General features: G+C 39.2%; 1 protein-coding gene across 10 annotated transcripts in view; it reads right to left on the reverse strand.

Moving 5' to 3' along the window:
• Cadps (calcium dependent secretion activator) overlaps nt 1–23,627 on the reverse strand; it is a 445,968-nt gene that overhangs the window by 106,255 nt on the left and 316,086 nt on the right. For 4 of the 10 annotated variants that reach the window (XM_042679875.1, XM_042679878.1, XM_042679879.1 and 1 more), the window contains 4 exons: nt 10,004–10,105; nt 8,834–8,897; nt 8,329–8,452; nt 4,974–4,991 (listed from right to left, as the gene is read on the reverse strand). In XM_042679875.1, the coding sequence (XP_042535809.1) occupies nt 4,974–4,991; nt 8,329–8,452; nt 8,834–8,897; nt 10,004–10,105 (308 nt within the window). Of the gene's footprint in view, nt 1–4,973; nt 4,992–5,884; nt 5,954–8,328; nt 8,453–8,833; nt 8,898–10,003; nt 10,106–23,627 lie in introns of all 10 variants that reach the window. The other 6 variants (XM_042679880.1, XM_042679884.1, XM_042679883.1 and 3 more) reach the window with 3 other exon arrangements.

The following is a 23,627-nucleotide window of genomic DNA, read 5'->3' on the forward strand; positions in this document are numbered from 1 at the left end:
AAAGTCCTCACCGAATGCTGCCCAATGCAGTGCTTTTATGGAAAAGAAAATACTCTGGAGCCGGGCACTGGTAGCTCATGCCTATAATCCTAGCTACTAAGGAGGCTGAGATCAGAGGATTGCGGTTCAAAGCCGGCTGGGACAGGAAAGTCCGTGAGACTCTGATCTCCAATTAACCACCAGAAAACCGGAAGTGGTGCTGTGGCTTAAGGGGTAGAGTGCTAGCCTTGAGCTGAAGAGCTGAGGGACAGTGAGCAAGCCCAGAGTTCAAGTCCATGACTGACAAAAAAGAAAGAAAGAAAGAAAGAAAGAAAGAAAGAAAGAAAGAAAGAAAGAAAGAAAGAAAGAAAGAAAGAAAGAAAGAAAGAAAGAAAGAAAGAAAGAAAGAAAGAAAGAAAGAAAAGAAAAGAAAATTCTCTGGGTTTTTCAGCTACATAGCAAATTTACTTCTTACTCAATGTACTAAGCTGAGATGCTGATAGTAAACATCATAGCTGAATACTCAAGTCAGAGAATAACTTTAGGTGTCTTAACTTCAAAAATATTTAAGACAGTTTAAAATATTTTAGGTAAATGAAAGTAAGTAGTACCCACAAGGAATAGATGTTTTTATAACAATTGGGACTGAGCAGTTGTTCCTAAGAAAAGTGAGTGTAATTCTGGATGGATAAGGTAATGTATAACAATTGTCCTTGTACGTGCAGCGGCTTCCTTTAGCAAACTTTCTCTCCACATCCTGTGGCTCTGTTAGGAAACTCAAAGGCAGTGCCGTATGGAGGCCGATATATGAGACTAGCACTCAACATTATGATTGCTGTTATGATTAGTCAAGAATTATCAGGTGGTTTCCTAAAGATATGGAAATACTGAATAATTTTATATTTTTATTATCTGATTATTTGAGACTTAGGATCTTATAATTTTATCACTAACAATCACAGCATTTCATAGTTTTAAAGTTGAAAGTGTAGGCTAAGGAATTACAATGGCTCAACATTAAAACAGAGTCTCTGACTCTGTGGTTTAACCCTGAGAAAGTTGCTAAACAACTTTCTTTTCCTTTTATCTATGTATTTTTTTTGAGCAGGGTCTTATGATGTAACTCAACTGTCCTTGAACCTATGGACTCTGCCTTTTGAATACTGGTATTACATCTGTGTACCACTCTATCTAGCTTTACTTAACTTTCTACTTCAGGATTTCTGTGCACAAAAGAATAATTTCATATTTCATTGGATTTTTTTTTTGTTGGGGAATTAGCAATGAATTCTCATGGACTTTTCTGCCTGAGATGGCTTTAAACCATGATCCTCTAGGTTTCAGCTTCCCAAGTAGCCAGGATAATAGGCTTGAGCTAGCAGCATTTGGCTTTATGGTGTATTTTTTTTTAAATCCTCTTCCCCTTTCAACATACTCCTTCCTTCCGTGACAATCTTTCAAAAATGTTTTTCCTTGCTCACTACTTTTATAAATATAAATGAGGTACTACACCACAGAATAATTTAGTTTGAAAACAAAAATGATAAATAAAAAAAGAGAGAGATTTAGTTCCTTATATTTAAGACAGGTAGGGAGGCCCCTCATCTTTGAATGACCTATATCTTACAGGGATAGGATTTACCCTCATTGGTCTCCTGGTAAGATACCAAGGTGGGTAGCTTTACATTATGAGTGTGTGAGCATGTGGCTATACTGGTGAGTATCCTGCGTGTGTCTCTGACTGCTCCAACAGGCCTTAGACTTGAGGGAAATGTGACTGGGGACAGCAAAATATATAGAACTTACACACTGCAGAATCCGTTTGGATGTCCTGTGGATAGATTTGACCTGCTTTACTAAGTTTCTGTCAATGGAGAGGAAAGAATCCTTAGTTCTTTGGGAATCTCAGGGAATCTCATCTGCTCTCATGGAAGATTTCATATTAAGATTTTGGTAATGCTCTGGCCTCAGAAGAGCCTGCTCTGTTGTTCGATAGCCTTTCCTATATTAAAAGCTGTGGGTAGTTTTGACATTAGCCACAACATAAATGGATACTCTCCAAGTGCCCATCAAATTTGTCTGGAATGTCTTCATGTTGGAAAGAGACAGGGTGTTTCAAGTCAGACAGACTTGAGATCAACTTCTGCTTGGAAAAAGTCACATCCTCCTAAATTTCAGCTCCCTCATTTATAAATGACACAATAATAAAGCCTTCTTTATAGGACTAGAGTAAACATTCAGTCAGAACCTCATGTAGAGTCCTTTGAAGACTGCCAGGCTTCAGGGTTGGCTAACTACCCATGAATCTATTTGTTTGCTTGTCCATCCATCCACCATTAATGCATATATATGTTTATATAAACATGTATATATACTTTTAATTTTAACCTGTCTTTTAATTCTATCTCAATCATCTATTTTTTTCTATCTATCTATAAATTATCTGCCCAATTTTTCAAATTGGACATATTGGCATGTTCAGAGGAAAAAAAACTTGTTTTATTTCAAATTCCAGTGGAATCGTTATGATGCTCAGAAAATTATGCAAGTATTTAGCCAAGAACTGAAGCAAAACAGCAATAGTAGTGAAGACTTCCTCGGAGCTTGCTCCGTTCAAAACATGTGATAGTTTAAATGGAATTGCATTTCAAATAATAGCATTCATTTGCAGGATCACAGCTTTTCTCTCATAGACTAGCAGTCTTTTGCATCTTCCCCCACCCTTCGAGCTACCGCAACAAAACTTAACAGTTAATTTCTAATAATGCCACCAGATAGCGAGTATAAGTCCCCTAGAAAATCATCTGCAACATCCCGAAGACACTCAAAGCACAGCCTGACTAAAGACCTCATTCTATCCTCAATTTGTACCTGTAACCCTAGCAGTTCCCTGTCACCGCCATACACTCGGCTGTACAAAGCCATCCATGCATCTATCTGTGCTCTATTCCTTAAGGAAAGTGCAAGGTGAGGGCCAGGCTAAGGAAAAAAATGTATTCAAAGGTTGGAAGTTATTGTGATCATTGTGCTGTCATGTGTTGCTTAGAAAATGCCTCAAATATCCCAAGCTTCAAAGCCTTATCTGCTGTGAACTTCCATTTATAATCCAGTGCACTGCATTCCTTATCTTCAGTACTTTCTGTGTGACTTGTGATTTGTGTCCTTTCTCTATGCTGGTGTGATGTTTCTCTGCTATGTAAATGCCAAGCATATGCCACCTTCTTATTTAAGGAGCTTTTGATGGCCCTGTCACCCTTGCAGGTGAGACCAATGTCTGCTGGACATTGTTTTGTTAATGAGAATTGAACCCAGAGCCTCTCATATGCTAAGCAAGTGCTTCACCACTTAAGCTTAGCCCCAGCTCCAACCATCCATCTGTCGAGCCCGTCTGTCTGTCTGTCTGTCTGTCATTGAGAGAGTCTTGCTTTTGTAGCTGAGGCAGTGTGGTCTCCTCCTCTTACCTGCTGAGTACTGGGACTAGAGGCATGCATTATCATGCCTTGCAAGACACTGTCTCATTATGGCACTTTCAAAGGCCTTTGGGATCTTGCTCCCTGCATCCTTAATCACTCATGACTGCCACATTGTGAATGCTTTGCATCCATATTTAATTACAGAGCACGTAAAAATGTGGTTTGGGCCTGAGTTCAGATTCTAGTTCACCACTTAGGCTTCTGGGAGTGTGTTGTGTGCCTTAGTTTGCTTATCTGTAAGATGGAATGACACCATAAGGGATGCTGAGAGTTAAATGAGCTAATACGTGCTAAGCATGTAGACTCATACCTGGCATATGATAAACTGCACATGAAATAAGCATTTTCTATAAACAGATGCGAGTTATTATTTTTTGTTAGCTACATGGTGCTAGATATTTGCACATGTTATTCTACCTAGAATGTCTCTTTAATCTTCAAACCTACTCCCCTCAACAGATTTCAATTCATCTCTCTCCAGATGCAATTTAAGTCTTATCACCTTGGTTTGCTGACAATGTCCATCTCTCCAACCCATGACTCAAGCAAGAGGTATTGTAGCACACTGAATTTATGATATACTCATATGTACAGAGGTTTCCTAGGGCTAATAGTTGTTTCCCCTTTTTATAGTCTCTGCCTTTTATCACTTCCTGCTATAAGGTAAGTTGCCAAAAAGCCCTTGTCTAAATGAATGAATATCTTCCCTATCAGGGAGAGAAAGATACATGTGTCATGAGCATAGGTTTGCAGGTCTTCAACTATTCATAACCTACTGCTTGGCATGTGCCCCAAAATGCTTTGAGTTGTTTGTAAATACGTTCAATATGGGGGAAATCCTTTGTATCTTAAAGACAACAACCAACATCTTACACATCTTAATGTTGTGAAATTGTGGCTCTCAACATCAGCTTGGAAGTCTCAGGACCAAACATAAAGAGCATTTTCAAAGCCTGAGAACTTTCTTAGAACCTTCTTATTATGAAACCACTAACAACAGCCCCTGCTCAGCCACCCTGACTGTGCTTCTTGTTTCATCGTGTAATACACACAAGTTTAACAACATGGACACAGCTTCTTCCTCTCTGTCCAATACACATTCATCAAAGAACACAAACTTCTCCATAAGGCAGAAAACAGAGAAAAGAAATGAAAAACAAAAAAGGGAAGATTTATTTGGTTCAGTAACTTTTCTTTTTTTAAAGGAAAAAAAATACACATGAGGCCAATTCACTGGATCCTAAAACCAAAGATGAAATGAAGCTGTTTAGCAAACCAGAATTCTGTTCCTTCAAAGCTTATGCCTTTATGGAAATTCTGCTCTATAAAAGTCAACGTTGAATGGGCATGAGATGTATTTAGACAGCACAAATTAACTCCTTAAGTATCATTGCAACTCCACATTGCTCTCTGGGAGTACACACCTTAAGGAGCTACTAAAACAAAAACAAAAACAAAACCATAAAACTGAATATAACTCAACAGTCCTGATAATTGATAAGGCATATACAATTGGTTCACCTGCATCCTTCTGATTCTCTATTTGAAAGAGAGAGCACAACAAGGAGAGAAGAGAGAGAGAAACAAGAACACATATGCAAGATTAATGAGCAAGTGGACCAAAATGCCCCCCAACTTATGCGTGATACATGATATTGGAAAGAAAAGGTTGCCCTTGCGTTCCCACCGCCCCAAAGTGTGGGGGCCAGCAAAAAAAGGCTCCTTCACAGAGGTGGAAAATGCTGCACAAATAGAAAATTAGTAAAATTAAGTTTAATGTGAAATCAAGCTATGAAACATACATGAACTGTTCAAATGACAATTAAGTCATATGTTCTAGCCAGAGCTCAGAGGACAAGGACAAGGCAAAATCTCCAGAGAGAACAAGGAAGCACTTCCCAGCTTGAGAGAGAATAGATAGGAGGCATGTAAGATCTAATTATTTTTATTTTTATTATTTTATTTGAATTTTTACAAAGAATGGACCACGGAGTGTGATCTCATACCCATAAAAGCTTGACATCTTAATCACGGAAAAGAAGCTATGACTTTGCCCCAAATGTCCTTTTATCTGCATTTCCCCCCAACCTAGCTGCTACCTTTTTATTGTGTACCAGTGACAAGCACTTTACAAATTAGGGTTACACACAAGCAAAGTAAAAATGCATTCAGGTCACAGACAGAGTATAACTGAAAAACTTACAGACACATCTGAGTTTATCACAAACAAATGGCTTAATTGTCTAACCTGTTTTAGGCTGATAAAAAGTGACTGGACTTCTCACACTGGGTTTCACAGACAGAACCAACAGACAAGCCAATGCTAAAAAACTTGAAGCAAGGAGAGTGAGTTGGTTTGGATCAGGATTTTCTTGAAATAATGTAAACAGAAAGAGTGAAGACAGCATGGCGAGGAGGTGGTAGGTACTCACGAATGGTTAAATCCATCACTTGGGAGGCCAAGCAGAAGACAGGATGCTCATACATTTCTCTCTTTTTCCCTATAAAAGAGGATTTGGGCATGCAAGAGGCTTAGGTCAGAGGTAAAGAGGTTAAAGGTCATAGGTTAGAGGAAAACGTTACATTAGCTCAAGGGAAAAATAGCCACAGAGTATTTTGGGATAAACACAGGATAAAAGGAAAAGGAGTTTCAAAATTTGAGATCTACTGGATTAACCATTCAGCATGCCGTGAGTCACGACCATGATTTTACACGTCTCTTTAGAGTTGTTGGTAAGAATACAATGACCAAAAAACATCATGGATAAAGGGAAACAGGATTTTACTGATTTAAGGCTCCAAGATACTAAGGATTTCAGACTTTAGTATCTAAGGCTCTTGAGGTATTTCTTCATAAACATAGTCTCCAGCAATATTACTACAACGTCTTTCCAAAATTCTCAGGTAACTAAGAGCTTAATGCTTACAGAGTGCTATAAATGTAAAAAAAAAAATGGCACATTTCTTTTCTGAGGTAGGATCAGAGCCTTGTGAAAGAAAGCTGTCTGGTAGTAATATCTTTAAAGCTGTAATATCCCAGCCCATGGTGGACTATGTTCATGAAAGAAAACCCAATACATGCAGCCAGAGGATGTTGGGTTGTTTGAATTAACAATCCCAGCATGCTTTGAAATTGGTGTCTCAGCCACTTTTGCAGAGGTCACAGCAAAAAAAGTGGCTGAGCCAATCACGGACAAGGAAGGAGAGAAGCAGAAGAGAGCAGGTAGTGTGGAATGAGGTACTTCTCTGAAAAGAGAGTTGGAAAAAAAAAAAAAAAAAGGATTGGTTTCTTCAAAGAATCCCCAGACCTAAAAGTCACAGTGCAAAAGATAATTAACACAACCAAGAAGAATTGAGGCACAAAAGGAAATTACAGACCAGCTGATCTACTTTGGAAATGAATGCATTTTTACTTACAGATCTTAAAGTTTGTTATTGGGTTTATTTATCTGAAAGAAGAGAGCAGATCTTACCAAAAGACTACTAAGAACTAAACCAAGAGCTCTGAGGCAGCACCCGTGGCAACTGAACATTTCTTGATTCCATCCCATCTCTGGCTTTGCCTAGAATGATTAGGAACCTGGTTCACTTTACCCAATCAAACCAATCTTTATGTCCTGGGATGGTAAATGCTGGAACAATGATTTGCTGCTTACAGCCCTTTAACAATCTTCTTGTTCCTCTATTTTTGTCACTCATTACCAAGTCAAGAGTTGATAAACATCCTTTTAGTGCCCAATTCTTAAGTGTTTCTCCCTGGATGCATAACAATGAATTCATTACCACTGGTACACAATTTGCATTGTCAGATAGACAAAATTGAGAGGAGGAGGAAGAAATGTAATGCACAGAATGCTGCACATTTGACATGATCTTCACCTAATTTACTAAGGAAACAAGGACTTTGGCAGGCTAAGTGAGGGAGTCTAGGTGGTTGGTTAGTTTTGTTTTTCCTTCCTCAGGCATGTCCTGAGGTAGGCCATGTGCATTTGTTGGTGGTAGTTGGGTGTGGTGTGTTTTGTGTGTGAGAGAATGTCAGATTCCAGAATGCGGACACACCAGGTTTTACACACATAACTTCCACATTTATACACTTACACCACTGGGTCAAGTTGGGTGTGGTTTTCAAATCACCCTACAGCAGCCAACAGGGTAACAATGAAAAGTCATTAATACCTTTGCTTATGAATAGGCCCCTGAGAACCAGACCCTCTCAAATAGAGTTTATTCAAAGTGCCATTTGGGGGATTATGTGGTGTCACCAGTGACCTCCTCCCTAAAACTCCAGAAGACAGAAATTATAAGAATCCTAGGTCTATACTAGCAAGACTGAATGAGCTCTCAAGCTAAGTTGGAGCCCCCAGAGAGGGCTTGACACTAACCTGACACCAAATTTCAAATACTCCCAAAGAGACAAGAAAGAGGTAAGCAGTGCCTTGAAGTTGTATCACTCAAGTCTTTTTCTTTCTTTTTAAAAATATTTCCAGTGCTATCAGCAGCAGCCATCAATCAGACTGCTTCTTCTCCCACTTCTTCAAGGAAGTGTTTGATTATTACCAAATTCCTTCATAGGTAAGCATCAGCCACAGAGCAGAAATTTAGGGGCAACATAAACCCTCCGAAGAATCTTCATCATCACACCCCTTAGTCGATAATCTGCCCTTACAAAGGCTGTCTCCTGAGCTTCTGTTGGTCTTTTTGTTCATTTATTTCTCAGTCAAGGCCAAGGAAGGTTCCACATTTCAAGTGCTTTCAGGTTTTAGCTTAACATACTCAGATACAGCACTGTTTTCTGTTGCCCAGCAGAAAAGACAGAGACTTTCCCAGGGAGATATATACCAATGCCAATTAAAAACTGGGACAATGGGAGCCTTACCTTCGATTTTGGCATACTCAGAGAGGCGTGAGTAGTTGACCAGAGCAGCCTGCTCTAGGCATTTGCGGATGACTGTTTTTACTTCCTCTTGTGGCACTGGGGTAACAATATCTTTCATCAAAACCTTCCGGCAGAAAGAAGGAAAAGGGATGATTAAGAAAGTTCAAACCGTGCATTATTATTCATTTCTACTTCTCTACTACTTCAAGTTTGAAATGAGTTCTTATAACTTACAAAGTGCCACAGTGAGAAAGAAAACCGAAAAAGAAAAGAAAAGAAAAGCTATGCGCAGCACGGAGGGCAAAGCCCAGTCACAAATCAGGGAAGGGCCATAAAGATCTTTTTGGATGTCTGGAGATAAAATGTCTTTTCTTACTTTTATAATGGCATTTGATAAATGGCAAACATATCCTTTGAAAATGACAAACTAGGTCATTCGATTATAATATTTCTTTACAATCATGGCATATCTAGCTCTTCCTTGGCCTTTTGCTTTTATTCTTACCCTTTCCAAGAGTGAGAGAGTAGCTTTTAAAGCACCTTCCGGCCGACCAAATGGAAAGCAATACCTAAAAAAAAAGAAAAAGAAATTCTTTAGGTTGCCCAAATTGATTACTTTTTAGCAGGAAATATGCTGCAATCAGATTCCTATAGCAACTCTTGCTGAGGAGCGGAAAATGCTTTTTATTTTGTCACATTGTGTTATGTTAATCTGAATTCACACCCTATATGTGTGTATATAATATATATATGTGTATGTGTGAATAATGACTAAAGAAGGACTCTGCAAATGTCTGCAACAGAAAAGAATACTTCAAGTGATGACATAAGGCTCTGTTTAGATTTCTATTGTGAAGAAGACTCATTAGTTCGTGCTAATGTTACCTTACATATTATTATAGAGCCCAGAACTAAAAAAAAAGACTAAAATTAAAATACAGTTTTGTAAGCCCCATGGGATAAATGTATGAACTAGAGTAATACAGTTAGAACACATTCATGATCCTGAGAACTGTCCTTCCTAGTTTGCATTTTTTCATTGTTATTGAATCTCCTGCGATTGGTTGTAGATTTTTTTCTTACATGTAGTATAGGAACAAGAAGGCATTGTTTGTCAAAAATCTCACTCCATGGAAAAGGAAGATTTGGGTGAGACAAAGAACAATATGTTGGGTGCCACTATCATTTGCAGTGCTGTTTTAGGGTGTGTCGAGCCCTTCAAAACACTGTCCACAGTACTTCACCTATCTAAGCTTACCAGGTTCTGAGATATAAAACATGAGTTAATAGATTTTTTCCCCCCAGTCTCCAGTCCTATAGGAAAAAAAAAACTGTCATATTGAAACTGTTTAATAAATAGGAGCTATTATAAAGACCTGTTTTAAGTGCCTATTTCAGGGTCTCTGATCCAAAAGCATAGCATTAAACTTGCCCTGATAACCAGAGTCAGCTCATACAAAGACTGAAATGAAATGTACCTATGAATCTGAAGTAGGCTCGCTGTTGCAGAACCCTGACCAGTGGGGCTTGCCTTTTGTATTCAACTTTTTCTAATGGTTTCATGTATCTCTGATAGATTTAGAGGTTTGGGAAACTGAAATCCTTGGTTTGTGTCCCCTTCCCACCTCCCCCAGTTCTTACCCTCCACATATGCCCCTAGACCCCAGATCCTTACCTAAAATGAGTAATCTGATTTTCCAACAGAACTCGGAGTCTCTCCTTGATTTCTTCAAAGCGTTCCTTTTCTTCAACAGTCACTGTTCCAATCCCATCAGGCCTGAAAGAAGACACGTTTTGAAGTGATGGGAACCTTGTAGGCTGACACCCTCTAATCAAATCTGTAGCAGGAGGAACTTGTCCATTTCAGAAGTGACAGCCACCTTGATTGCTGTGACTGGAGGAGAAGCCCTGCCATTCCAGACAGGCTTCTAAAGTGGATGGGCTGTGTTAGAGAAATTCTGCAGACATTTGCAGAACTGTAACTCATTTCTTATCAAATGATGAAATGTACCAGGTGGTACCGTGAAGGTTAAGTCCAGTTCTTACACTGCTCTGTTTGGTTTATAGCTTCCTAAAATATTTGCCCTAGTTACCAATATTGTGTTTTTGAAATTAGGAAAATTACATAATCCAGTTGTAATTTCTGATTTCCCTTGAAAGCTGAAAACAGTTGGCTGGTATTCTTGGGCCAGTGACAACTGACATCTTCCTCAGCTAAGGTGACCACTCAGTTGGCTCACTAGCTCTAGTTTGGATTCCTGAACTAGGCACATCAATTCCTATGAAAATTAATGCCTCAACACAGTGTCTCACTCCGTGTTAAATGTTCTTAAACGGCTCAAATTATATTTCAGATTAATTTATGCACTCACGTATTAATTGCAAAGGCAAACTACATGTCTTCCAATTTTGGTGAATAACCCATTGGAACACAGAGAAAGCCACTGGAATGTGTACATGATGAATTGCATTGTAATCACAATATTCTCATTGTTCTGTGTCACCGCTGTACACATATATGTCACCCGAGTTTATTATGGGGCCATTCAAGTTGGAGATATAAAGTGAAGTTGCATTATTTATAGCCCAGATTTATACGCGCCAAATTAGATACAGGATAATCTGACCCATTCAAAGCCTTTCATTTCCCTGATTTCTAGTGACTTGTTTTGATGACTGGCTGAACTAGTTCGTAGATTGGTTTGTCACCCTGCAACTTCCACTGGAACATTCCTCAGTTTGCAAATGTGAGTCATGATGAGACCAAACAAATGGTTGTTATTTATAGGCCTTCTCAAGGAACCCTAAGAAGTTAACTAATACCAGTCTGACTGCAGAAAAGATCAGCTTTCAAATAATAAAAATGATCCTATTTAAAAATGAAAACAATCTCATCCTCACAAAACCATCCCTGAAGAGTAAAATCCTGTTCAGTCTATTTCTTCACATGAATCCAAACTCACAGTAAGAAACAAGTTAAAATGTCAAATACCAAACAGGCTGTGAAATACAGGGGTATGTGCCCTTGCTTTCAAGACTCCCAGAAAAATCTCAGTGCATGTTTTCCAATTTTGAATTTCAACACTACTTCAAAATTTATTAGGTTTTTTGGCTTTATTTTACTTTTCAATCTATAATCCTGGAGTTAAATACCAGGATTTGGCCCCCACAATCCATGTCAGACTTTCTCTAGTTACTTACCATGTTTGAAAGTTATAGTTCTGGCATTTACATTTTCTCTTTTTTTAAAAAATTTATTGTAAAGGTGATGTACAGAGGGGTTACAGTTACATAAGTCAGGTAATGAGAACATTTCTTTTTTTTTTATTGTGAAAATACTGTACAGAGGGGTTACAATTACACGGGCAAGATAATGAGTACATTTCTTGTCAAGCATTGTAGCCTCCTCCTTTGTTTCCCCTTCCCATCCCTTCCCATCCTCCCCCCCCCTCCAACCCCACAGAAAAGTTGTGAAGTTCGTTTTTGACATCATGACTTGTACATCTCATTGTTGCAATGGGTCCACCTGTATCCCTATTTAAACAAGTTGTTTTTTCCCTTCCCCTCTACAAATTATAACAACATCAAATCAGGGGTGATACTGTGGGGGAGGGACATACAAAGCAACAAAGAAATAATCTTATAAATGTGTTAGAAACAATCGCATGAAAGAAAAAAACATTTGAATACATATCTTAGGGTTCATTTCCCTAACATCAACTTATCTGACCTTTTCTGCTTGACTCAGACATATACTAGTAATTGCAAATAAGGGAAACCATGGGACCTATGTTTCTTTGGGCCGGCTTACTTCACTTAATATAATTTTTTCCAAGTCTTTCCATTTCCTAACAAATGGGGCAATGTCATTCTTTCTGATGGAGGCATAGAATTCCATTGTGTATATATACCACATTTTCTTGATCCATTCATCTACTGAGGGGCATCTGGGTTGGTTCCATATCTTAGCTATGGTAAATAAGGCTGCAATAAACATAGTTGTGCTGGTAGTACATTTCTTTTTGAACAATGTCATCCCTTCCTTCATTTTCTCCCAGTTTTTTCTTTACTCAAAATTCAGCTTGCTGATTCACTGAACACACATGTAACTGGCATGTATATTATATGTGCATGCTTGACTAGGGGAAAATCATTTTGTTTCTTAATATAAGGTTAATCCAGAGAAAAAATATTATTAAATGTAATTTATAGTTTAGGGAGGGGCTTACAGATCAAATCAAAATTGTCAACACCATTTAGCAGGGATAGCCCAGAGATATCTGTGGCCTTTATTAAAAGAGAAACTTCTCTGTTAATCAGATCTTTCATTTATTATGTAAGAAGCATTATAAGGCTGGTAGCCTTTTCATTTGTGTTTGAGATGATAAGAACTGAACATTTATATGTATCTTACCTTCTTGGCTAATTCTCACTATTCAGGGTATTATTACAAAATGACATTTGATTGTACTTTCTGTCTTTTGTTCTAATGATTCACATTTGTAATTATTAAAGGTATCAGAAGGTATAATTCATGGGTCTGGTTACTGGCAACTTGGGAGGCAGGACTAGAGAATTATGGTTTGAGGTCAGCCTGGGCAAAAATGGAGATCCTACGTTGAAAATAACTACTGCATACAAACAACTGGTGGAATGGCTCAAGTGATAGAGTATCTGCTTGCCTACCAAGTATGAGGCTCTGAGTTCAGATTCTATTGCTACCATAAAAGGCATCAGAGAGAAGCCTGTACTTATTTTCTGTTAATAAAGAAGAATGAGGGGGCTGGGAAGGTGGCTCAGTGGTAGAACGCTTGCCTTGCATGCCTGAGGCCCTGGGTTCGATTCCTCAGCACCACATAAGCAAAAAGATAAAAGCCGGAAGTGGTGCTGTGGCTTAAGTGGTAGAGCGCTAGCCTTGAACTGAAGAGCTGAAGGACAGCGCCCAGGCCCAGAGTTCAGGCCCCCACGACCGGACCCCCCCCCCCCAAAAAAAAGAACGAAGCCAGATAAATACAATAAAATAAATAAAATAAAAAGGAGCACAGCTTTTACTTCTTTTTGTGGATTTTCTTCCAAACAGTTAATCTCACTATTGGAAAAAAAAGCAAATGACTAAAATAATCCTGCTGCAGTTTCCTTATTTTTGCTTCCTGATTACCTATATTAGTGTATATAGCTTTAGTAAAACGAACTAACCTCACTCAGGCTGTAAAAGGTATAGTACAGAGTTCACCAGCAAAACAAGGTGATAAAACAAATTGTGATGCATTGCATTCATAAACTGTCATGCCGAGTCAAAATTCCTTTAAACAACTACTTAACTATAAAAAATAAAATAAATTGTGATTTTTGGACATCAACTGCAAATTTCTTTACAATTGCTAGAATTGCTTTGAAATGCTGTTGGTGGCAGGAAAGACACTGAGGATGAGAGACCTCCTCTCCCCCTGAACTATCATTTGTCAAAGACTTCTTACCATATTAGTTTAAAAGCACAAACATCCAATTTTCAACTGATTTCACTATTAAAACAAAACGAAACACTGTCACACGGGAGTTTCCTTCCCTCTGTAATGTGTCAGTTTTAACTAGCCAGGCTTAGCTGCTGAGTGAGGCATTCCTGGCTAGTATTTTGGGGACCACTGGTTTTCAGAGTAGAAATGTGTACCTTTTCCTAGGGCAGTGGTTCTCAAACCTGAGCATGCCTCAGTGTCACTTGGAGGGCTGTGATAACTTAGACTGCTGGCTGGGCGCCACTCAGAGTCTTTCAAGTTTGGGCTAGGGGTTGAGAATTTGCATTTCTTACAAGTTCTTTGGTACTGCTGGCTCCAGGGCCACATATTATGAACCATTTTCTAGAGGGGGAAAAACAAAATCAGACGAAACCTTAGCACAGGATCTGCCAGGGACTGAAGCAACACCTTATGCTAGCTAAGCAAGTGTTCTTTATACTTCTAGTCCTTTTGCTATTCAGGTAAGAGTCTCCATAACTTTTCCTTGGTCTGACCTCTTACCTCTACCTCCCAAATACCCATGATTATGGGCATCTACCACCAGGCCTAGCTGAAAGAGTATTTTTGATTTAGGGTTCTCAGCTTCCTAAGTTTGGAAGGAATTTGGATCCAGAGACTGCAAGGGTACACGGTCTACTTATTAAGCTTCCAATTCTTTCCAAAGAGATATCTGCACCGTTTCCAAGGTACAGCCAAGCAACCCCGGCTGCCAAACCATCACAGCAGAACTGTCTTAGCTCACAGAGGCCACGTTATGTGCTTTTTCTTTTTTTTCTCCTACAAACAAGAGAGTGCTACTAAAATTGTCAAGAAACTGGCTGTGTCTTGTGTCATTTCTTTGTCAATATTTTTAACACGTAGGAAGTAGCAGAAAATGAGAAGAGAGGAAAGATAAAGCTGGAATTTAAAATTTTTAGCTAGAAAGACCTAGGGTAGGATATGTCTTTCTGCCGTCTAGGAGACTCCTTTTTCATGTCTGTCCTATTCCTCAAATCATTTTTTTTAAAGCTTTTCAGTAAGTCTTTCCTTCCTTTTTTTTTTTTTTTTTGTCAGTTGTGGGGCTTGAATTCTGGGCCTGGGCACTGTCCCTCAGCTCTTTAGCTCAAGGCTAGCACGCTACCACTTGAGCTACAGCGCCACTTCCGGTTTTCTGGTGGTTTATTGGAGATAAGAGTTTCACAGACTTTGTTGCCCAGGCTGGCTTTGAACCTTGATCCTCAGATCTCAGCCTCCTGAGTAGCTAGGATTACAGGTGTGAGCCACCGGCACCCAGCTTTCCTTCCTTTTTTTAAGTATATATTTTTAATTGTAAAGATACTGTACAGAGGGGTTGCAGTTACATTAGCAAGGTAATGAGTCCATTTCTTGTCCAGCATTGTTACCCCTCCTTGGTTTTCCCCCTACCACCCCTTCCCTCCCTCCCACCTCCTCAACTCCCTCAATTCCTCCCTGCCCCCCCCCCCCAAAGTTGTAAAGTTTGTTTTTAACATAGTGTCCTGTACATCTCATCGTTACACTGGGTCAACCTGTATTCTTATTTCAGCATGTTGTTATTTCCCTTCCCCTCCCCAAATTAGAAAAATGTATACACAAGATTCAGGAACACTGGAATCAAATACAGTGACAAGAGGGGTTATACCATGGCTATTCCTCAAGTCTTTGCTTTTTTAGCATTGTTGCCAGCCAGCTGCTTCCTGCTCTTCCTCTTTCTCCTTTTCCCCTGCCTCCTCTCTCTCCTCCTTTGCCTCCTACCCATCTTTTTCTTCCTCTTTTTCCTCCTTTTTCTTTTTGTGACATTACTAGGGTTTGAACTCAGGACCTCATGCATTTGCTTAGCTTTTCATTCAACATTAGCCCTCTATTACTTGAATTATACCTCTACTTCCAGCTTTTTTCTGGTTAACAGAAAAGCCTCATGAATTTTTCTATTCAGGCTGATCTTGAACCATGATCCTCAGATCTCAGACTCCTGAGTAGCTAGGCTTACAGGTGTGAGCCACTGGCTTGTGGCTATATTACTACTTCTTAATTAGCTCCAGTTTACCCTGCTTTTCCTTATGTTCTTCTCAATATTATCCCAAAAAAACTCCCTTTGATTACGTAAGTTTTATTACTTACATGATGCAAACTCACAAAGCGCATACTCCTTCCTTATACTCTGATTTTAGTAGAAGTGTGGATGCCTTTGAACCTAGCTTTAGGAACACACACACACACACACACACACACACACACACACACACACACACACACACACACACACAGAGACAGAGAGAGAGACTGAAAGAGAGAGACAGAGAGAGAGAGTAGGCCCTGGTCTCTAGTTCTACCTAACTGCACACTGGCTAACAACTCACTTCTCGTATATCATGATCCTGCAAACTTGAGACAATATGCAGGTCAAGTGCAGTCATTTCTGGAGCCAAGCTGAAGACCGGAAGCTTTCCCACCTGCAGGCCATGGCTGAGGCCAGAAGTGGGTCTCTGAGGCCTGAGTAGACTATATCGTATGTGACATGGCGCACATCTCTGGAATCCACCTTTCAAGTTTTCGGCAAACCATTTTCTCACTGTCCTTCACAAAGTTGACATTTTCGGCAGCATGAGAGGAAAGATGTCATGTCGGCTGCTCTTCAAGCCCTTGTCACCATGGTTAGCACCAGTTCTGTCATCTTTACTCTCCTCACGATCTCCCATCTTGAGCCATGTCACAAACAATAATACATCCAGAGTTGCATTTTTCTTTTTTTCCTTCCTATATACATATATAGATAATCAAATGGAAACGATCATAACCAAGCTACTCATCCTTTGATGTGTAGATATGCAAATTGTTCTTCTTTTCTCCCAAATTTTGAGCTACAGCTTAATGTCTATTGTAGAATGAATTCAATGCAACTGAGTGCTGAGTGTTTTTTTTTTTATACAAACTGTCTTATTCTGATATTTGAAATTAAGTGCAAACGATCTACTTAAAGATATAATATTTTGTACAAGAACCTGACCTCTCTGGAATCACTAAATTGTCTGTCATTACACATGCAGGTGAGCACACAGACTCCTGACATTTAATTATCCTGTGAGCATGACTTTCCATATCATGTTGAAATCCGGGCCACAAATCCTTCTTTAGAAAGGTAAAGATGTCTTTTCAAGAAGATCACAGACAAAATTAATTCCAAGAGTGCAGTGATTAATATGTTTTGATATTACATCTGTTTGGTGATTAAGTGTAGAACCCAGGTGTAAAAAAGAAGCAGATGAATTTAACAGAAGAGGAAAAAGTATCTGGTCCACCACACTGCACACAACCAGCTTTAAGCCTCTAAGCATACCAGCAAGGGGTAAAACTCCAGCTGAAGAGGGAATATACTTCCATCTCCAAATGCAAATGTCCACATATGCTGGTACAGGCACTGTAAACATGATATATTCTCTCTCTCCAAATGGATGCATGCCTACAGACCGCATTATGGATCCATGAAAATGTCCTTAAACAAGCATGGTAACTGAATCCTACTTGCTACTGAGTTGTTCCAGCCCAGAAACATGAGAACTTAAAGGGCCAGGACAGGACAGAATATTTCACATGTTCCTGCAAAGTTCCCTGTAGAAGACACTCACACCAAACACTCTTCCCCCTCTGACTTTTTCGTTTTAAATTAACTTCTCCTGACAATTCTTTATCCTTCCGATTTTTACAGTGATACCTCTGAATTTAATCCTGGGGTGGAACATTTTTCCTTTGTCTGTTTCAAGCACTTAATAACTACAAATTCAAGATCGCACCAAAGCATTATCCCTGCAAAAGGAGACATCCCTGCTTGCTCATGTGGATGGTTTGTATAATCCTAGGTTCATTATAAATTATAATTAGGACTCTCACATCCTAGAGTCATTGCTTCATTATGAAAGCCAGCCTCACTCTTCCTTCTCTTTTCCTTCTAGCCCAGGCCTTTTCTAATTATGCCCTGGTGCCCTGGGGCTCAGACACGCTGCTAAAACAAATATATCAAAGTGTTTGTATCACAAAGAGTAAGATGGAAAGCAACAACAAGCAGTTTCTACACCATAACAAGTGTGTGTTACAGCTTCTTGGGATTAGATATTAGGAAGTTTCTAAAAAAGAAGCTTAAGGGAGCAACTATGTACTAATGAGGGGGAGTTTGACTTATGTACATTTTATCTAACCATGTACTCATAATGTTAAAATGTGAGGAGGTTCATTTGCCCTATTACAAGGGAGGGAGTGGTTAATAAGTTTCTTTCTACTGATGGTCACCAAAAATGTGGATGCTATTGGCACTCAAGATAATCAAAGTGGCTCAAGCTTGGTCCATGTACTAAATGAAGCAAGAATTCAACAAATGATTAGAGAAATGATAGAAAAATGTGGGAAAGTGCATTTTTCCCAAGAAAAGGACCAGCTTCACCAACTTCCTAACTTTGTACTTCACAGATAGTTTTTCCCCCTCTGAAGAATAAGAGAAGAGATGGGTTGATTTCTAGGCAAATACTCTCAATAAAAGCTTTGGGTTTCACCTTGGAGTAAAATATGTGTCAGACCTTTGATTGGTCAAGCCAGTGTCATGTGGGCTCTTAGGTTTTTAACCTCTCTGCTGAAGTGGTAGGGCATTTCAAAGTCTGGTTTTGACTCAGTGATTTCAATGATCACAGATGAGGATAAAGACACATTGTTGGACTTTTAGGTTAAAAAAAAACCTTTTGCTGGATAGTTTTCTATCAGCCATTAAAGAAATACATAATTCAATACATTTCATGAGGTTTCACGTTTGAGTCGGAAAAACTTATTGTTATCATGGGGGCAAGTTTCCATCCGAAAGAGACTTGCATGGTTCAAAAGAGAAAAGCACCAAAGAAAAATTTTCCTCAGTTATCTGGGATGTGAAATTGGCTTGGGATCTCCACTAGAGATTGTTTGTCCTATTTGTCTGTTTGTTTTTACATTTTTAATTTTAGGATTTAGAGAACATGACTCACCTATGTACAGCGACAAAACCTATGCCGAGCTGGGAAAACAATCTGAGATGTATTCATGTTCCCAACTAAAACAATGCCTTGTGTCAATGTATGAGAACAAGAACGTACCATCCATACTTGCTGCTGTATAAATTACTCTGCTCTGAGCTCCACAAATTGCTATTTCTGCTACATAGTCTTGTTTTTCCTCTTTGGGGAAAGAAGAGTTAAAAAGCACCACACATAAGTGTGTGTGTACTATGTGACCAAGGCGGGGGGGGGGGGGGAACACAGAGAGACAGAGTCAGAGAGAGACAGACAGAGACAGAGAGAGACAGAGAGAGACAGAGAGAGAGAAACAGTGCCCACACCCCCTACACTGCTGGTAAGCATCCACAAGAAAAGAAACAAATGAGAAATAAGAAGAATCATTATGTGACGGGGATTAAGTGGGGAGAGATATTTGGATAAGCCAGTGGTTGTGGTTCAGGGTAGAGATGTAGAGTCCTGAGCCCTGACAATGGCATTGAAGAGAGGGCAAAATGGAGGGACTCCAGTTGCTTAATAGGGAAAGGACTTGAATTGTGACAGCACGCTATGATGGAGGAGTTTAGGATGGCTTCTGAAGTTCTGTCTTGGGTGGCTGGGTAGATGGAAGCTCTCACTGACTTATGGGCCCTGCTAGAGCAACAGAGGAGAAAAGCGAGTTCTGTTTGATTGGTAGCGCCTCAAATCCTAACCCACATGATTTACATAGGCTCCGAACATAGGCTCTAAAGACATCTCCCCAAAGAATCTTTGGATGCCTTTTCAGAGAATTTTTAGAATTCATGCCCTCTTACATCTGCTTGCAGACTCATTCATCTACGCAGCTTACTTTGGATTGGGGCGGTTGGCATTATGGATTTGTTAATTGCTGATACAATGTACTTTCTACACAGGCCATATGTGAAGAGCAGCACTGGCATTCAAAAAATGTTAAATAATAATGTAAATGAGAAAATTTTCCAATCGCAATAATAAAGGGATCCAAGGAACATTGACGCAACTTGCAATCATCGGAGCTGTTTGATTGCCTTGTCCCTGTGGGACAGTGACCAAAGTGATGCTAATCTAAATGTCATCTAGAAAGAATACTAAAAATATTATGGTGAAAATTAAGTACTGCAACCTTAGGAGCTGATTTAGAAATGAGAAGATATAGCAATTTACATCTGTGGGTTTTATGATCGCCAAATGCAACCAGCTGAACATGCTCACATTTTTTTTCCCTCTTCCTTCTCTCTGTCTTTTGAGAAAAAAAAACCTGGTTTCAAGAGTTGGCCCAAACTAATGTTCCCTCAATTAATGTAATTTAAAGCTTTGCTATATATTAAACTCACTTGAGATTTTAAGTTGATGATGCTTAGGCGAGATCAATCAGATTAAATCAGAATGTCAGCAGGTGGGGTCCAGTTATCAACATCACTCTTAAATGTGCAGTCAGGTTTGGCTACCACCACCTTAAATCACTGTGATCTGAAGATCAAGTATCTTAGAGATATGGGGTGTTGGTATTTAAAATGCAGATTGCTGATTCCATTTAGTAACAAACAAATTATTTGTGGAGGGGATCCAGTTCTCTGTATTTTAACAAACACCCCATGGGATTTGCCTGAACCTTGGAGAGTGAGAACCACTGCCTGAACGGAATATAGAATATTATAGTAACCTTTAGGCACAGCCTAAGTCTGTTTAAAAGAAAAAAAAAAACAAGGAAATAGAAAAAAATTGAGTCCATCACCTGGGAGGTTGATTTAAATGGTTTCTTTACCTTGCACAGGGCTTTCCTTGGCATTGGGGGTCTGGTAGTAACCCTATGTCCTCTACCTACTAAATGACAATAGCATACTTGTGGAAAATCAATATCTGCAGACATTGCTCACAGTCCTCTGTGTGTGGGTGAGATCAGCCCCAAGTGGAGAAACATTATTTTAAAAGATGCCAATGTATGAATAGATCCGTAACGACCAGTACTTAAATGATAAACACTGGGCATCTTCCTGATGGGCCAGTGTGTCCATTTTTTATTAAATGGATTAATTCGTTGTTGTTTGTTTTGGCATAGGTATCATGGCTTAAACTCAGTAACTTGAGTTTAAGCTTTCAATCAGTTTAAGGCTTGTTTGCTCTACCATGTGGGCTATACCTCCAGTGTAGCGTTGTACTGATGAACTGGCACTGGACTCTCAGACTTTTCTGGCTCTGAACTGTGATCCTCTGATCTCAGCTTCCCAAACAGCTAGGATCATGAGCCATCAGTGGCCATGAGCCCACCAGTATCTTATAGATCATACTGGGTTTGATTTATGCTCATACTTTTTCATGGAGATGTGGCACAGATTTTCAGAGGAAGTAGGAGAAATAGTCATTGGCATCTGAACAGCAATCAATAATTTCTAGCTGTAGCAGGGCATGGCTTTGTCTTTACCTTTAGGTCTGCTAAATTAATAATCAATTTTTAAGAAGCATTTTTGAAAATTTAATATGAGGGGCTGGGAAGGTAGAGCGCTTGCCTTGCATGCATGAGGCCCTGGGTTCGATTCCTCAGCACCACATAAGCAAAAAAAAAAAAAGCCGGAAGTGGCGCTGTGGCTCAAGTGGTAGAGTGCTAGCCTTGAGCTGAAGAGCTGAGGGACAGTGCCCAGGCCCAGAGTTTAGGCCCCACGTGGACGCCCCCCCGCTAAAAAAAACAAATTTAATATGAAGCTGGTTGTAAGCTGACAATGGGAATTGGCTTAGTTGTTCGGTTAAATTCAGATGAAGAGCAACTTGTTCAGGAGTCACAGATTTTCTTTCCTCTTCTGTTCAGTCTTCTCTTCTGTCCTTTTTCTCCTTCCTCTTCCTCCATCTCACTTTCCTTCTCTTCTTCCTTCTCCCTCTCTCTTTCTTTCTCCTCCTCTGGTTGTTTTGACAAGGCTAAAATTCCTGGGTGGACTACGTTGATTTTGGATATCTTTTGCCTTCAAATGGACAACAAATTAACTAATTCTGATGAATGTTGTAGCTTTGCATCTGGAAACACTGAAATAAACACCAAATGGCATCTCGTATCATATATAAGTGCCAATCCTGGGTGGGTAGTAAGGTTGAATGGCTAACAAATCTAAGTTTTGAAGTTAGTCTATCTATGTTGGAGTCATGTTCATGTTGCTATTTGTTGTAGGGCTTCAGGCAAATGCCTGAATTTACTTGAGTCTTAAGCCATTAGAGGAAGGAAAGAATGATACTTATCTCACAGGGATATAATGAAGATAAAATATGTCAACTGCACTTCATATAGTGCTTAGCATTTCACAAATACTTATTACATGGTGGCAATTATCCTTATTTTCATTGAACCATATTTATGAAACATGATGATGGCCACTATATTTTTTTTATTGTAACTCACAGAAGAAACATTTAGAGGTTAAAGAGAAATTATAGATACTATGATTCAATCTTCAGTGAAGAGATGAGAAAATAAAAGCTCAGAAATGAGATAAAATACTCCCAGGTTTAAAAAGAGCAGTTTCTTACACTCAGGTCTTTACAATCTAAGTTTAGTACTGATGTAGTTTAATAAGGAAGAGCTTTGGACTTAATCTGTTTTTGCTACTTCAATTTCCAGATATTCATTTTTATTACATGTAAAACATGCAAAAATGGTTAGTCTGAAAAGCTTATAGCAACTTAGAGAATGCTTAACAGCACTTTCTATTTAATATTGTCATTTCTTCTTCCCTAAAAAATGCAATGCAAATACAGACCCTGTCAAAGCACTGTTCAATAACCCCTGGGATACCCTTTTCATGGCAAAGGAAATAGGTCAGGCTTGAGCCCAGACTGCTTTCAATAGTGGCCATTTCTCTCTGCTTTGCAGCAGAAAGTAAAGCAGCACATTGGACACCATCCATGGCAGCTTTTTCATTTAATTTCATTTAAGTTGTCATTCAGTTAAGCTGACCTTCAGGTCTCTTCAACCTTCTCTACCCACTTTGTTACCATTTGCAAGGTACTGATTATTTCTTGTGATCTGATTCCTCGAGTAAAAATGGAACCAGAAACTCCACTTCTATATGCGATGAGGGAGAGGGGTATAGCCACATGGAATTAGGGTTCTTGTTACCCTTACTCCTGGACCCAAATATTCTGATTGACAGCCTGCCATGTTTTCCTGGAAAGCCAAAGTGTGCATTTTCATCTGCTCTCTCTACACATGAACTGATACATCTCAGGGTTTAGGAATATTCAGTGAATAAATTCATAACGGAGCAGTAAGCACACTTGCTGATATATTCTGGGTACCCTGGCAATGCTTGAATCGGAATTATTGGATCCCAAACCTTTAGCACCAAAACTTTAAAGTGTCCATGTTAATTTGGGGTCGCAAAGGTAGAGAATGAGGAAGAAGGACACAGGGACCAAACTGGAAATAATGAGTAAATGTGATCGAAAAGGGGAAAATAAAAGCTACCAATCTGCCAATGTATCATTTAACAAAGAGAGCACTCCTAAAAGGATAAGATAAAAAAATGTTAGTGTGAAAGTACCTTGAAGATGGCATCCACATTAAATCGCGTCTCTAATAACAGCCATTCATTTAGTAGTAGGCTTTAATTTTGTATCACTACTAAAATAATTATCTGAGATGATTTCTTTTTATGGTATGGCTGTTTAACTGAGGGGAGGTGGTGGCTGGAAATGATAGAGCTATTATCGATGTGTAGCCCTACTTGACGCCAACCCACGGCATTGATTCTCTTAACAGACTTTGGAATTATAG

Source organism: Dipodomys spectabilis, unplaced genomic scaffold, assembly GCF_019054845.1.
Source record: "Dipodomys spectabilis isolate Male_0828 unplaced genomic scaffold, ASM1905484v1 ptg000054l, whole genome shotgun sequence".
In the NCBI taxonomy this organism is placed as follows: Eukaryota; Metazoa; Chordata; class Mammalia; order Rodentia; family Heteromyidae; genus Dipodomys; species Dipodomys spectabilis.